The sequence below is a fragment of the Gastrolobium bilobum genome, unplaced genomic scaffold (genome assembly GCF_033153095.1).
Source record: "Gastrolobium bilobum isolate Gb01-03AN ecotype WA unplaced genomic scaffold, APGP_CSIRO_Gbil_v1 utg54108, whole genome shotgun sequence".
Taxonomy (NCBI): Eukaryota; Viridiplantae; Streptophyta; class Magnoliopsida; order Fabales; family Fabaceae; genus Gastrolobium; species Gastrolobium bilobum.
This window is the reverse complement of record NW_026896535.1, coordinates 41,186-55,793: the sequence shown is the minus strand read 5'-3', so window position 1 is coordinate 55,793 and position 14,608 is coordinate 41,186. Positions and strand designations below refer to the sequence as shown.

The following is a 14,608-nucleotide window of genomic DNA, read 5'->3' as shown; positions in this document are numbered from 1 at the left end:
TGGAAGTCAAAGTCTAAGGGCACTTGTGTTGACCACCATGTGTAGTCAAACTGGCATAGCAGGGACACACTTCTTCATTGCCAGCAGTGCCTGGTGGTACGCAATTGCATCTTCTACAACAACTCCCACATGCTCTGTGGCATAGATTTGGACGAGATGATAAACGGCACCTCGCAGCACATGCTCCATTGCAATCTACAATTGTATACTTTATGTTCAATATTCAAAATTAATTGAAGTAATAATTGTACATATGAAATTGTCTTGGCAGTTTAGTACCTATCTGCTGAAGAACAGTACCCTGCGTTGGCGCGAATGCCTGCGATTCCACACAAGTATATATAAATTAGTTAATTAAATAGATGCTTAGTTATAAAAGAAAGAAATTAACACTAACTCGGTTCATGGGAACCATGCATAAAGAACCAAGAAACAGAGAACGCGTGCCAAGTATGTATAAATCACTAATATGTATATATTGAAATTAAGAAGGAGAATCTTGAATTATACCGGTTGATAAGCATCAACAACATGAAGAAGGAGAATTGAAGCAAGAAGGGAAGCAACTAGAAGCTTAGAGAGAGCCATGGGTATAGGGAAGGGGAGGTTGAAGATAGATGTATTCTTAATGGAAAAGTTGATAGCCAAGTGCGTGGAATGAGAAACAGGAAGAGCTCCTATTTATAGTTGATCGATGAGAGTTGTATGGAGTATGGAAACAAGTTGGCAACTACTTAGTAAGGATAGGTTTTTAAAAATTATATGAATATGTAAGTGGGATATTGTATTAGAGAATAATATAAATCATTAAAGAAGTCATCACCGAATATCTTAAGATTTTATGTTGAAGTAGTTCTTTACATTATATCAGAGTTTCATTGATTACAAGTTCACGAGTTCGATTCCTACTTATTGGTGGAACTAAAATAAGTGGTAAACAAATAAAAATTGAGTTTGTACGGTATCCATACTTTAAGCTCAAAGTACTTTTGTTTGTGGGAGATATGTTAGAGAAAAGATCTGAATAGGAAAGTTGATATTAGTGACTGGGAACGAAAATTTGGTAATGAAAACAGAAATGAGGTCTTGTAAGCATCCGGAACCAAAGGCTGACAAAGTGCCACTATTTGGTGGGTGAAGTATCCTGATTGCTGGTTTTGAAGGATAAGCAGTGCATGGTTTTCTTTTTTCGTTAAAATGGGACCCCATTAATGGTTATTTAGTAAATAATGAGTCAAGTGATGATTAGATTCGTAAGAAAAACATTATTTACTTAAACAGTTGGCCATTGATTACAAATTATGCAAAACAAGTTATTATTACGAGTGTGACATTATATTAGCAGTCTTGTTCTACTTTTCGGCTGTAACTGGTGCGGGTGAGTATGCTCTTTGCCAGTTGAAAGACTCGATTAATTTGCCAGCGTAAATTATGTATCATATCATTTGAGCTAAAGGCAGCGCTACCTAGTACAGTACGATTCCCATGCATCATTGCATATTTGCATCGGATAATTTATATATATGTTCGTGGCCTACCCAAGGAGAGCATTTTCAGTGGTACGGTTCATGGGATTTTCGGTCTGACAGTAGTATTATAACTATATATTTCGATAAGTATATAATTATTGTATTAAAATTGGTTTTTTTTTTCTTTCTCTAATACACATGCCAACCAATATGTGATCATCCTATTGGTGGGATGGATCTATGACGGGTGTATTGTAAAAATTTCCCCACCCAAGGTGAGTCATATAGCGGGTACATATTGCATTATTGGGAATGGGGAAAAAGAGTGGACGAATACATGCGGCGTTTGGCAATGAAGAAAATTTTTTTTATCCAAAAATCTCAATTTTTAAAAATTTGATTTTTACATCTAATTTACGATAATATCTAAAAATTATAAATTTAAAAAAATTTAGTTTATCAACAATCTTCAAAAATCCTGCGTACCAAACGAATCAGAGGTTCAACTTTTTCCTGTACACGGATAACTACAAGTGCTGAATTATTATTATTATTATTATTATTATTATTATTATTTTTTTTTTTTTTTGATAACATATTATTATTATTTTAACACCCAAATATTTGCTAAGTGCGTCAACTTTGGCTTTGGAAGATGGTGATATATGGGATTGGATACAATAATTATGGGGAGTAGGAAAAGGAACTATTAGCGGAAAGTAAGAAAAGGATTGCTAAATTGCCAACCTTGACAGCTGTTAGCTTCGGCAACCCAGCTGTAATATGCTAATGTTTCCCTGTGAAAAATTATCATGGATAACTTTTCCATCTACTCCAAAAAATAAATAATAATAAGAAGAAAACAATTAATAAATAAAAGAAAAAAGCCATCTTTATGAAAAAAAAGTTTGTCATTTAAAAAAATTTAAATTTTTATTATTTTAAATAAAATGACGTTATTTTGATACAAATTTAATAGTTTTTACATTCTCTATCTTCTATAATATTAAGAAGAAAAAAAGAGTAGAGGAAAGAGAATGTAAAAAATTAACAATTATGCATTAAAATAATGTTTTTCATTTAAAATAACACAAAATTTATCCTTTAAAATAATAAATATGTTTTCTTTATATTTTTGTATGGTATTTCCTACGTGTTGTATACTTTTTTTTTAAAAAAAAAAATTTATAGTATCTGTGTATCTAAAAGAATAAACAAATATGCACCACTAGGGTTAGCCTAGTGGTGTGGGGTGTGTGTGTTAGGAGTGTGTGTAGTGTAGGGTGTTGTGTTCAATTCCTTGTAACCTCTAAAAAAAAAAAAAGAATAAACAAATATCGCGATAACTTTCCTATTTTATATTAATTATTTGAATCTTTTATAAGCAAAGTTAATCTACCGATAAAAAGATTTATCTCTTTTTTTTCTTTTTTGAAAAAATTGTGAGCCATATTTTGTTTATCAAATAACTTCTTTCCTACTAAACTAAATGAGAGAAGTAAAATCCCAAAATTATATTACTGTTCTAAAGTTCACTGCTTGAATCTCAATACGAGTGTACAACTAGTGATGAGGTTGTATCTTACTTTACTTATCAGCTTAAGGATTCTGGTATGAACTATCAGTGTCTTAATAAAAAATATGTAAGTCACATAGTTTAAGGGAATGAGTTTTGTGAGGAAGAAGTAGAGGGAAAGAGTTCTCGAATAGGTGTTTAAGGTAGCAAAGGTTCAACTTTTGCATGTGTACATAAAATGTTTTATATAGTGGGTGATGGAGACGGGTGTGTGATAAGTCCCAATAATGAGGATCATACTGATAGATTAGGTGAACAGTGTTTAGTACTGAGATCATCATCATAAATAATTAGATGCATTTAACGAGTAAATATGATTGGAGTTACTGTTTTCTCTTATGTAATAAATGAAGTGTGTGATTACATGAAACTGAAGGTCAAGTCCATAACAATTATCAATTCTATTTGATAATATTAGTTGGGCCAATTTTTATTGACATGTACGACACTAATATAACAAAAAGAATAATAACTGAATGTGTAAATATAACTAAATATGTCTTCAATTCTATTACAAGAATAACTACGTCTAATTTTCATATAACAATTTTAATGTAATATTAACAATGTGTGTGTGTGTTATATTTGCATTATAACTAAATATAGGGTCGCACGATTCTGCATTCATGTCTGCTGCAAATACCTTTATCAAGATCCGCATGCGAATTCTAATAAAGATATATCTGCGGCAGACAAAATTTCTCTGCCGTAAATATAGAGATATTTTTGCCTTAAATATGTATAAAACAAAATGCAGCTGGATGTAGTGCTTCTATGAAGCTAAACAAGTTAAAGAGAATCTAGCCATCGAATATTATCCGTAGCATATTAATTTTGTTGAATATGATTGTGCCTCAATTAGTTCCATATGTGATTTCATGTTACTGCGAATGGTTGTATGTTTCGTTTGAAAGCCATTATATATAATAAGTCAAAGGCAGTAGGCAAATTAAGGGCAGAAAGCAAAGTTCTGCATTGGAAAAGGAATTCCATTTTGTATCCTTATTCGCATGATGCGGGGGAATCATATAATATATATATAAAGAAAAAAAAGTGAAAAATAAATTAATATCAAAGAAGAAGAAAGAAAGTAAATAATGCATAACAAAGAGAAAGTAGAGTCTGATAAAGTACATCTTTTATATAAATATATGCATAATCAACATTTAGAGGAATTAAAATAAAGGGGGCTAAGCATCTAGTATTCAATTAATTGCACTGATTAGCTTTGAGATACAATATTAGAATAACAGATTTTCTAGGTATAAAAAATAACTTTAAAGATTTTTACCAAAAAAAAATTCCAATAAAAGAAAATAAATCACGTCGATTATTTTTCTGTCTATTTCTTCTTCTTCTTCTTTTTTAGAGTAACATGTAAATTTCTCATTTTAGAAATTTCTTTAAAATACTCAATTTAATGATTGATATGTGTAATAAAGATAATATTTAAATATAATTTGATTTTTAACGTGACTTATACTACTTTTGTATTTCTACGTTCTTGATTGACTTGAACGCATAAAATAAATAATTTTTTTAAGAAAAAAATTTCTATGCACGAACTACCAAGGACGAGGGTGTTATGCTATATTTAAAGGGTTTTCGTTTTATCCTTTAATATAACACAACAAACTTTCCTACACTCACAACATTTTGTGGGACCCACACTTTTTAAAACAAATAAAAAATAAAAAATTAAGGCACGCAAAACGAATCTCTATAACATTACACAATCACTTTTCCTACAACATAACTCTTATAAAACCCATATTTAAAAAGAAGCTCCAAGTCAGTGTTAATCCATACCAACTGTTTGTAATAGAAATTAGGAGAGGAAAAATAGGAGAGAAGATTGGGAAAGAATGAGGAAGAGAAAATAAGAGAATGATTTAATAATTATCTTCTGCTTGTTTTATGTTATTAGTGAGCTATCCATCAGAACTTTGACAAAAATAATAAAATTTCACTTTGAATTAAAAATTAATAGTACTCCTAAGATAATTATTAATAGGATATAATATAAGTACTTATATATATATATATATATATATATATATATATATATGAGGTGAGATCCTTTGACACCAGTTTCAGATTTGAAATTTGATACATCATCTGAGAGCCGTTAGATAAAAAAAGATCAATGATATCACATGCTTACAAATCAGAGTCGTTGATCTTTTTTGATCTAACGGCTCTTAGATGTCAAACTTTAAATTTGACACTGGTGTCAAAGGATCCTACCTCATATATATATATATATATAAGGGTTACATTTGCAACTTTTTTTGTTTACAACTTTTACAACCTCAACTATGTACTCGTGGAAGTACACTCTCCAGTATTTGTACCCCCAGAAGTACATAGTAACGGTTGTAAGATTTGTAAACACAAAAAAGTTGTAAACGTATTCTGCCCCATATATATAAGGTGGCTTAACAAATAAGTAAGATTTCATAAAAAAATAATTCTCTTGTTCTCAATTATAATTATCAAAATAATTAAATTTAATTCGTTACAATAAAGGTCTTAACCACCATTTTATAAACTAATTATAAATTAATTAGAAACTAAAATTTTTATAAATAAAAATAACGATAACTACCTTATATATATAAATAAATAAATATAATTAAATCGTTTGAAACATGTCTCACATTTGTTGATTTTCTTTTTTTGCCAAACCAGTCACAGTCATATATGCTACTTCATTTGGATTTGGATTTGATCATAACTTGTTATAATTTAAATTGCTACTTCTTCGAACATGTGAGCCATACTTATTGGACCATAATTTTGATTGACACCAACCTGAAAAGTTCGATCTTAAATCTACTTCATCCTCATTGATATCAATAACTTTAGGTAGAAACTAAAAAAAATGATAATTCTTCATTTATTATATCTTTATCATTTAATTCGTTATCAAATTTACCATAAAATGAATAATCATTATAGATTAGACTATTATCGTAGATTGGATAATCATCATGAATTGGATTGTCATCATAAATCGGATAATTATCATAAACTAGGTTATGATCATAGGCATGAAAGTTTGAAATGATTGCATCTTGATATCTTGAAAAGTGGACTGATTTTCAGGTTATATATACTCCACAATTTTGTCCCTAGTTTAGAATCTCCAAAGGATTGACGTCCTCATCTTCGTTGTTAGATGTGCCATCTGATTCCATTCCTTAGTCGGATTGAACGTCCAACTTTGTTCGCACAAGTCGCCGCTTGAAATCTTGGATTTCATGCTCTATGCCTCCACAAGTTGTCGCTCCAAAACTTGGATTTTTATCGCTATGTGCTTGCACAAGAAATCGCTCCAAATCTTGAAGCGCCCACACAAGTTATCGCTCTAAAGCTTGGATTTTCTTGTTCAATGTTTGCTCTAGTTGTCGCTTTAGATCCTAGATTTGCATTCCGAGCTCTTTATTTTCTATGTCTTGTGAGTCCACTTGACATGGTTATCCTTATGCTTTAATAATAGAGAGAAGAGAGAGATTGTCCAAACTTTCTATATTTTCAATTCCCGCCCTTCAAGGCTAATTATACTCCGCGGGTTACATCATCTTTTCATCTTATTCATTTCTATCATTTTCTGAATATAAAGACTAAAACATTGTTACAAAGAACTAAACCATTCAGACTAAGTAGTCAGATACGTAATTGGGTTTCCTGATAATGCGTTTGGGCCTCTCCTCAACTAACCCAACCTTTTGGGGCCCAACATTCCCTTCCCCATAAGGACAAGCCTCGTCCGCGAGGCCCATGGGCTCGGTCGAAGAAGCACTGGGAATGAGCTGGGGTTGATGGGACTCACTCGCAGCCTTATCCACGTGGTAAGGAGTAGAAGAGATAAGAATCTCATTAGGAGCTTCTTGATTGGATCGTGAAGCGGTGGTGTCAGTAAAGTTATTGTGGCCTTTAATATTTGCTCAGATGGCTCTTCGTTGGTTCAAACGTTGTGGGATTGATAACTCATATTTTGTTACACTTATTTATTACTCTTGGTTGATATTTTTATGATTTATTTGAATTAAATAAAGGTCTTTTGGGTCAATTCACTATTCTAGATTTTAGATGGGTTTAATTGATTTTCGTCATAATTTTCTAGATTTACACTACTTTTGTATTTTGACCATATCTCACTCTACAGATGTCCGATTGACTCCGTTCTTGTTGCTATTTGCAGCTAGCAGATAGGGCTACAATATCTATTTCAGCTAATGAAGCCCAATTCGGACGGGAAGATGGACGAAACTTGATCTCAAGATGACGTGTTTTGCTGGAATTTTATTTTGACGTTTGGACTTGTAATTCACATTACGACCCAATGTGTTTAGGGCCCAAGGCCATGTTTTATTTTATTGTTTTAATTTTTTATTTAGCTTTTATTTTATGTTTTGGCTGAAGCGGTGAAACCCTAGCCGTCCTGCGTGACGGCTATTTAAGGGAGACTCTAGGAAACCCTTCGGTAGTGAGTGTTTACAGCAGAAAGGGATTAATCATCAGATTTGATGATTAGGTTGATTGACCCTATGACCTTAAATCAAGCGGGCTGATACTCTGCGATTGTATGAGTAGAAGCATCGTCTTTGATCAAATGCTAAGCGATCGCTTAGAGAGGGTTGTCAATTGGAAATAAGGATTCTGATCCGATTGACAAATCAATCACGATTCTGATATTTTCTTATCCGAGGAAAGACGTCCATGGATCCCAAACCTTAGGTTGGTTAATTTTTAATTACGAATTTTTATTCCAAATTTATATTCTGCCTTTCTAATTATTGAATCAAAATCCAAAACCCCCCTTTTAATTTTCTGTTCTCATAAGCGATTTTAACCAAAACAATTTCCTTGAGAGACGACTTAGGGTTTCCACTTTACTGCAAATTTTCTGAACCCTAAAGAATTAATTTTTAATTTGCGCGAGTTCGACAGCTCGTGTCAAATTTGGCGCCGTTGCCGGGGAAATTGCATCGGTCTAAATCGTTTTCTGATTCTTGATCATCTTCTTTTTCATCTTCATCTTCTTTTTCTTTAATTTTCGTTTTTGAAAAAAAAAGCAAAAAAAATTAATTTTTTGTGTGTGGGGAAATCGGTAAAACTTCAGTTTGAGCGATTGGTTCCAGGACGTATCGGGTATTTCTGAACTTGTTCAACTTGCTCTGATCGCTCTGAAAATTGGTGAGCTGAAGGAGACGATCATCCCTGTCAAAAGTCGTGAGGCCTTGCCTCACGAATCAGGCCCTGGTTTTGCCAAATTCCTTTGTTTACTATTTTATTTTATTTTTCGAAAAAAATTTATTTGATTTTTGAGTCCGTAAGGTCAATTAGAGTTTAGGAGAGTTGGTCCCATAGCATTCTGAGTTCATTTAGTACTTTTTATAGATTTATTTTTGCTTCTGTTTGCTGTGAATCCAATTTTTCACCCTACAGATGTTTGTTCTTCCTTTCCAGACAGCGGTTTCCAAGTTGATCAGTCTTTGTTCTTCCTTTCCAGACAGCGGTTTCCAAGTTGATCAGTCTGTTGCTGCAATTTTTCCTGCAAAGCCACAATACCAGCAGATACAGCAGCAGCAGCAAAACAATCCTTTCTCTAATGCATATAATCCTGGCTGGAAAATTCATCCAAATCTCAATTAGAATCAGAACCAGCAAAGTGCACCATTCCAACAGAGGCAGCAGTTTGCACCTTCTCAACAGAGGCAAAATTTTCAACAATTTGCACCTCCACAGCCAATGCAGCAGCAAGCCAGTAGCGATGGTCCTTCTTTGGAGGATTTAGTGAAGCAGATGGCAACTATCAATCTGCAGTTCCAGCAGATTACTGAGTATTCCCTCCAGAATCTGCAAACACAGATTGGCCAGCTTGCAACGTCAATGAGTCAAAATCAACAAGCAAGTGGTAGCTCCCTTCCATCCCAAACAGTTCCAAATCCAAAAGGAAGCGGAAATGTGAGTGCTATTACTCTGCGGTCTGGCAAGCATATGGAGGAGCCAAACCACACTGCTGCTGAGTCATCTAAGGGAAGTGACACTAGCTCCAAGAAGCAGAGCACTGATACATATGATCCTCTTGTTTTCTGCATTGATGTGATAGATGAAGTTGTTGAGGATTTTTCTCCTGAATTCCTTACTGATTTTTCATCTATTCATGGTTCTGATTTCTGTGATTGTAGTGATAGTCAAGAGTGCATTGTGTGTGCTGAAATAGCATCACATCTTTCTGGTTTTAATGATGCACTTATTGATGAATCTGATTCTGAGTGTGAATCTGCACTTTCTGAATTGCCTGCTGATATTATTGATGATCCTAATTCTGTTTCTGAGAATTTGTTTACAGGCATTGCTGCTGACTTGTTTTCTGCAGAATTTGCACGACCAACTACACCTCTTCCATCCATTGAGTAGCCTCCGAAATTGGAGTTGAAGGTTCTGCCCGACCACTTGAAATATGCATTTCTTGAGGAAAATGAGCAGTTACCTGTGATAGTGGCCAATGACCTTCTACCTGAGCAGGAGGTAAAGCTTCTGACATTGCTGAAAGAAAATAAAAAGGCAATTGGATGGACTTTAGCAGATAATGTGGGAATCAGCCCTTCCATGTGCATGCACCGCATTTTACTTGAAGGTGTTAAACCAGTGAGGCAGAAATCAAGCTGTTTGATGCTGTTTATTCTCCTTAGGGAGTTCTCTTCCCTCTTTTTCTTTTCTTTCTGTTATTTGCATTTTTATTTTTCTTTTCCTTTCTTTCTTTTAATTTTTGACTTTTTCTTTTCTTTCTGTTATTTGCATTTTTATTTTTCTTTTCCTTTCTTTCTTTTAGTTTATGATTTTTCATAGGTAGATTTTCCTTTTCTTTCTGGTAATTATTGAGTGGTACATGGAGTAGACTTAGATCACAATGTTTGATAGCATAATCTGTTAGGCTTTGATCTAGATTCTTGGATTACAACTACCTGTTGATTGATTCTGTGTTGTTGATTGCATGACTTGGTTTACCCGTGTGAGGTTTTGAGCCCGCATACATGGCATATCTTCTGGCCATGCTTTCTTTCTTGTGTGTTTCTGCTCTTGATTGTTGTCCTCTAGAACTTGCTCTTGTTCTTTTTGAAACTGCATTTTTCACTTGCATGCATGAATATGATTGAGGCATTCTTTCTTTTCTGTACCCACTTTAGCCAGATAGCCATCTCTTATATTATTATCCCTTGTTGAGCCCCTTTGAGCCTTTATATCTTTTATTTCTTAAGCCGCATTACAAGCCTAAGTGAAAAACCAATTAATTCCACGCCCTGGAGTTTTACTGAGCATTGGTTTCATTGTGATGTTGTGTTTAAGTGTGGGGGTTTGCCCGAGACGGACAAAAGTTTAAGTGTGGGGGGTGACCATCTGATTCATTTCTGCTATGTGGTTTTACTTCTTCAAAACAAAAAAAAAACAAAAAACAAAAAACAAAAAAAGAAAAGAAAAGAAAAACAAAAACAAAACAAAAAAAAACAAAAAGAAAAAGAAAAAAAAAGTGTTTATCTTTTCAGTATCTTTGTTTTATGTTCTTAGTTTAGTTCTTAACTTTTGCTCTTTGTAAAATTCTGGGGTGTTTAACTTTCTCTTCCATATTCATTCATACCTTTACCTCAGCCCCATTACAACCCTGCATAAAGCCCTCTTGATTTGTGCATGCATGTGTTATGAGCAGTGGAGAAGTAGAACTTGAGCAAGCCTATGGTATGATGATTTTCTTGAGTTGATTTGAGTGATATACTGAATTAACTGATACACTTGAGAGAAAAATTGAGAGCATCTTGTGAGGAACCATTTTTGTGCAGTTAGCAGTTGCAGTTGAAGTTAGCAGGTCTTGTGATTTGAGATTAGGGAATTTCTATCCTGATTGATTTACCTGTGGAAGACTTGTGATCTTTGTATATTTTCTGTATGCTTCATAGTTGTTAGAAAGGATTGGTTGATCTTAGTCTTTGCTTTAAATTTTAGTTTGTTTTTGCCCAGGAGTGCAAAAAGATAAGTGTGGGGGAATTTGATAACTCATATTTTGTTACACTTATTTATTACTCTTGGTTGGTATTTTTATGATTTATTTGAATTAAATAAAGGTCTTTTGGGTCAATTCACTATTCTAGATTTTAGATGGGTTTAATTGATTTTCGTCATAATTTTCCAGATTTACACTACTTTTGTATTTTGACCATATCTCAATCTACAGATGTCCGATTGACTCCGTTCTTGTTGTTATTTGCAGCTAGCAGATAGGACTACAATCTCTATTTCAGCTAATGAAGCCCAATTCGGACGGGAAGATGGACGAAACTTGATCTCAAGATGACGTGTTTTGCTGGAATTTTATTTTGACGTTTGGACTTGTAATTCACATTAGGACCCAATGTGTTTAGGGCCCAAGGCCATGTTTTATTTTATTGTTTTATTTTTTTATTTAGCTTTTATTTTATGTTTTGGCTGAAGCGGTGAAACCCTAGCCGTCCTGCGTGACGGCTATTTAAGGGAGACTCTAGGTAACCCTTCGGTAGTGAGTGTTTACAACAGAAAAGTATTTTCTCTGAAGCGTTCTTCGCGTTCTTCATCTTTTTCTTCTTCTTCTTATTTCAATTATGCTTACCTTAGCCATGCGAGGCTAAGAGCCTTTTAATCAACCTAAGGGTAATGGATTCCATGGATTAGCCTTGAGGGTCTGCGTTTATTTCAAATCAGTTTTTGTTTCCCTTCCAAACTCAGATTGATATCGTGCGATCGTGGATATTCAATCTGAGGTTCGCGATTGCGATTATGGAAAGGGATTAATCATCAGATTTGATGATTAGGTTGATTGACCCTATGACCTTAAATCAAGCGGGCTGATACTCTGCGATTGTATGAGTAGAAGCATCGTCTTTGATCAAATGCTAAGCGATCGCTTAGAGAGGGTTGTCAATTGGAAATAAGGATTCTGATCCGATTGACAAATCAATCACGATTCTGATATTTTCTTATCCGAGGAAAGACGTCCATGGATCCCAAACCTTAGGTTGGTTAATTTTTAATTACGAATTTTTATTCCAAATTTATATTCTGCCATTTTAATTATTGAATCAAAATCCAAAACCCCCCTTTTAATTTTCTGTTCTCATAAGCGATTTTAACCAAAACAATTTCCTTGAGAGACGACTTAGGGTTTCCACTTTACTGCAAATTTTCTGAACCCTAAAGAATTAATTTTTAATTTGCGCGATTTCGACAGCTCGTGTCAGGGATCCAAAGCTGAAACCTTTGGGAGAGAAAAAGAGAGCACCTTGGATGCATCTTCCCAGGTGGACTTGTAAGAACTTGCACCGTTAATTAAGGAAGTTAATTAATTAATTATAAGAAATTAGGAAATAATTCCATAATTGACCCTAATAATTATTATGAGGCTTAAATAATTATGGTAAGTGAGTAATAATGCTGAAAGTCACTTTTCTGACGAAAAGTGCAGATACCGATTCTGCTACTCGGTATAAATGCGTATAGATGAAGTATCCCAGAAAATTATAAAAAGTATGTATATGTCACTAGAATAATATATAGGACTTGTAAAACAAGTTTCAAGTCAAAATAATGAGAACTGGTGTCAGAACTGATACTGGCTATGGAAAAGCGCATACCGGAAAGATGCTGCAAAAAATAAAATAAAAATATGATAAATCTTAAAAAAACGAGTAGGTTCAGAATCTTAAGTTTGGGATTAAAATGCTAAGCGTAGCTATTAATGCTAATGCAGTGTGATTAAGTGTAATCCGTCTTTAAATAGTGAAGTGGCACATCCTAGGTCATTTGTGCAATGCTACGTGAGTCCTTGGAGGTGCTGACCAGCCTCCTCCATGTTCATGCCTTCCTCTCTTTTAAAAACCACCAAGTTGTCATCTTTCTCTTGATTCTTCCCTCTCAATCTTTGTAAACACTTAGTAGAGTGATTTGTGAGGGTGAAGGTCAGCCCTTGCTGAGTTGTGGGGGCTGTTTGTGGAGGTTGGAGGTGCTGCCTCTGAGTTGAATGGTGTGAGAGCTTGTCTCTTGTTATTTTGAGCTTCAAGGAAGGATCTTTGGTGTGAAAGAACCAACCTTTGAGCACCATTTTCGTTTACCTTTGAAGTCAGGTTTTGTGGACTGGCTTGTGAGCTCCATGAGCCTTTGCTACTCTGTTTGAGTCTTGGGTAAGTGTCACCTACCATGACCTTGTGTTTTCTTGGTTACAAATGGAACCTTGATGCATGTAACAAGCTAAAGATCATAACTTAAGGTTGGGTAAGGTTAAACACACCTAGAAATTCATGTTTAACCTTCTGTAATCGGTAAAAGTTGAACCTTTGGATTGATATCTCGCGAAATGCAGATTCTGAGTTCTACCGCGAAATATCCGAATATTGGGTTAGAAATATCCCGATATTGATATCCGGATATGGATATCCGGATATGGATATCCGGATATGGATATCCGGATATTGCAAGTCAGATATCTGGATATTGATATCAGGATATGCCCCCGACAAATATCCAGATATTCTGGGTTTTCGAAGAACAGTAGCTGCACTTTTCATACATAATCATGTTTGGGGTTTGTGGACCCTAGATTAATTAAGTTGAGCTTCTGTATTGACTAGTTAAGTCAGAATCTAAGTGATTAAGGGCTTATGGCTTTGTGAGAAGCCTAAAGACGTAATACGTAAAGAAAAGGCGTTGTCTTTGTGATCTATGCTTGTTAAGTTTGATTATTGATATATTGTTGGTCCGAAACACATTATGATTCTGCTGTGTTTGGGCTTTGAGATTTGGTTGGACTCTTGGCATTGGATAGTTAGCTTGCAAGGTAAGCTTTCTTGTCCTCGGTTTAGCCATTGTGTGGTTCCACCATACCCCACGGGGGAATGGTTTATATGCATGCTGTGTTTACATGCTTTTATACTTGAAATGCTTTTGAGCTGATATGTGCGATGGCTTATAATATGTATGTGTTGTTCCACTTTAACGGTAAGACTGAGTATGTGGCGTCATACAAGATGGTGAGACTGTGGGTGGGTGCAAGTGGCGTCTTGCACTAGTGTGAGTAATAGACGTATTCCTGCATTTCTCTGGCCAGTAGATTAGTATTGACACACATGACATGATTATCTACTGCATTGCACTATTTTGGAACTTATACTGTTGAACTGTTTTAGAACTTATATTGGACATGTAAGTGAGCTTGGGGTGGAAGATCTTTGAGGACCCCTTGCCTTAATGAGATTTCTTTTTAGAGATCTCACCCTATGTTTGGGACACTTATTTCAGGTTCAGGTAACCCAGGGGCCGAGACCTTTAGCAGCAAGAGGCCGGAGCTTAGTTGATTATCCTGTTAGCTGTTTATGATGATGCACCTACTTGGTTTTAGGCTTTTACCATTACCATGTTGTTTGTATTGAGACTTGATGAGTATGCTGTTTATTTGGTGAGCATAGGGATTGTCTATGCCACATTGATTTGACTACGTCTTAGTTAGATTTGAGTTGTAATAATGTATTAA

The 14,608-nt window shown here is 34.5% G+C and overlaps 1 protein-coding gene across 1 annotated transcript; it reads right to left on the bottom strand.

The window, feature by feature from the left end:
- Positions 1–634, bottom strand: LOC133300327 (snakin-2-like). The gene is made up of 3 exons (XM_061499849.1): positions 511–634; positions 280–319; positions 1–195 (listed from the first exon to the last, which is right to left on the bottom strand). The coding sequence occupies exons 1-3, from the start codon at positions 586–588 to the stop codon at positions 14–16; spliced, it is 300 nt and encodes a 99-aa protein (XP_061355833.1). The 5' UTR covers positions 589–634; the 3' UTR covers positions 1–13.
- Between the last annotated feature and the right edge of the window lie 13,974 nt (positions 635–14,608).

Coding starts and splice junctions, on each gene's coding strand:
- LOC133300327 (XM_061499849.1), bottom strand. CDS start 588: ATGGCTCTCTCTAAGCTTCTAGTTGCTTCCCTTCTTGCTTCAATTCTC. Junction 320..510: donor TTGTTGATGCTTATCAACCG/GTATAATTCAAG, acceptor GTGGAATCGCAG/GCATTCGCGCCAACGCAGGG. Junction 196..279: donor TACTGTTCTTCAGCAGATAG/GTACTAAACTGC, acceptor ATACAATTGTAG/ATTGCAATGGAGCATGTGCT.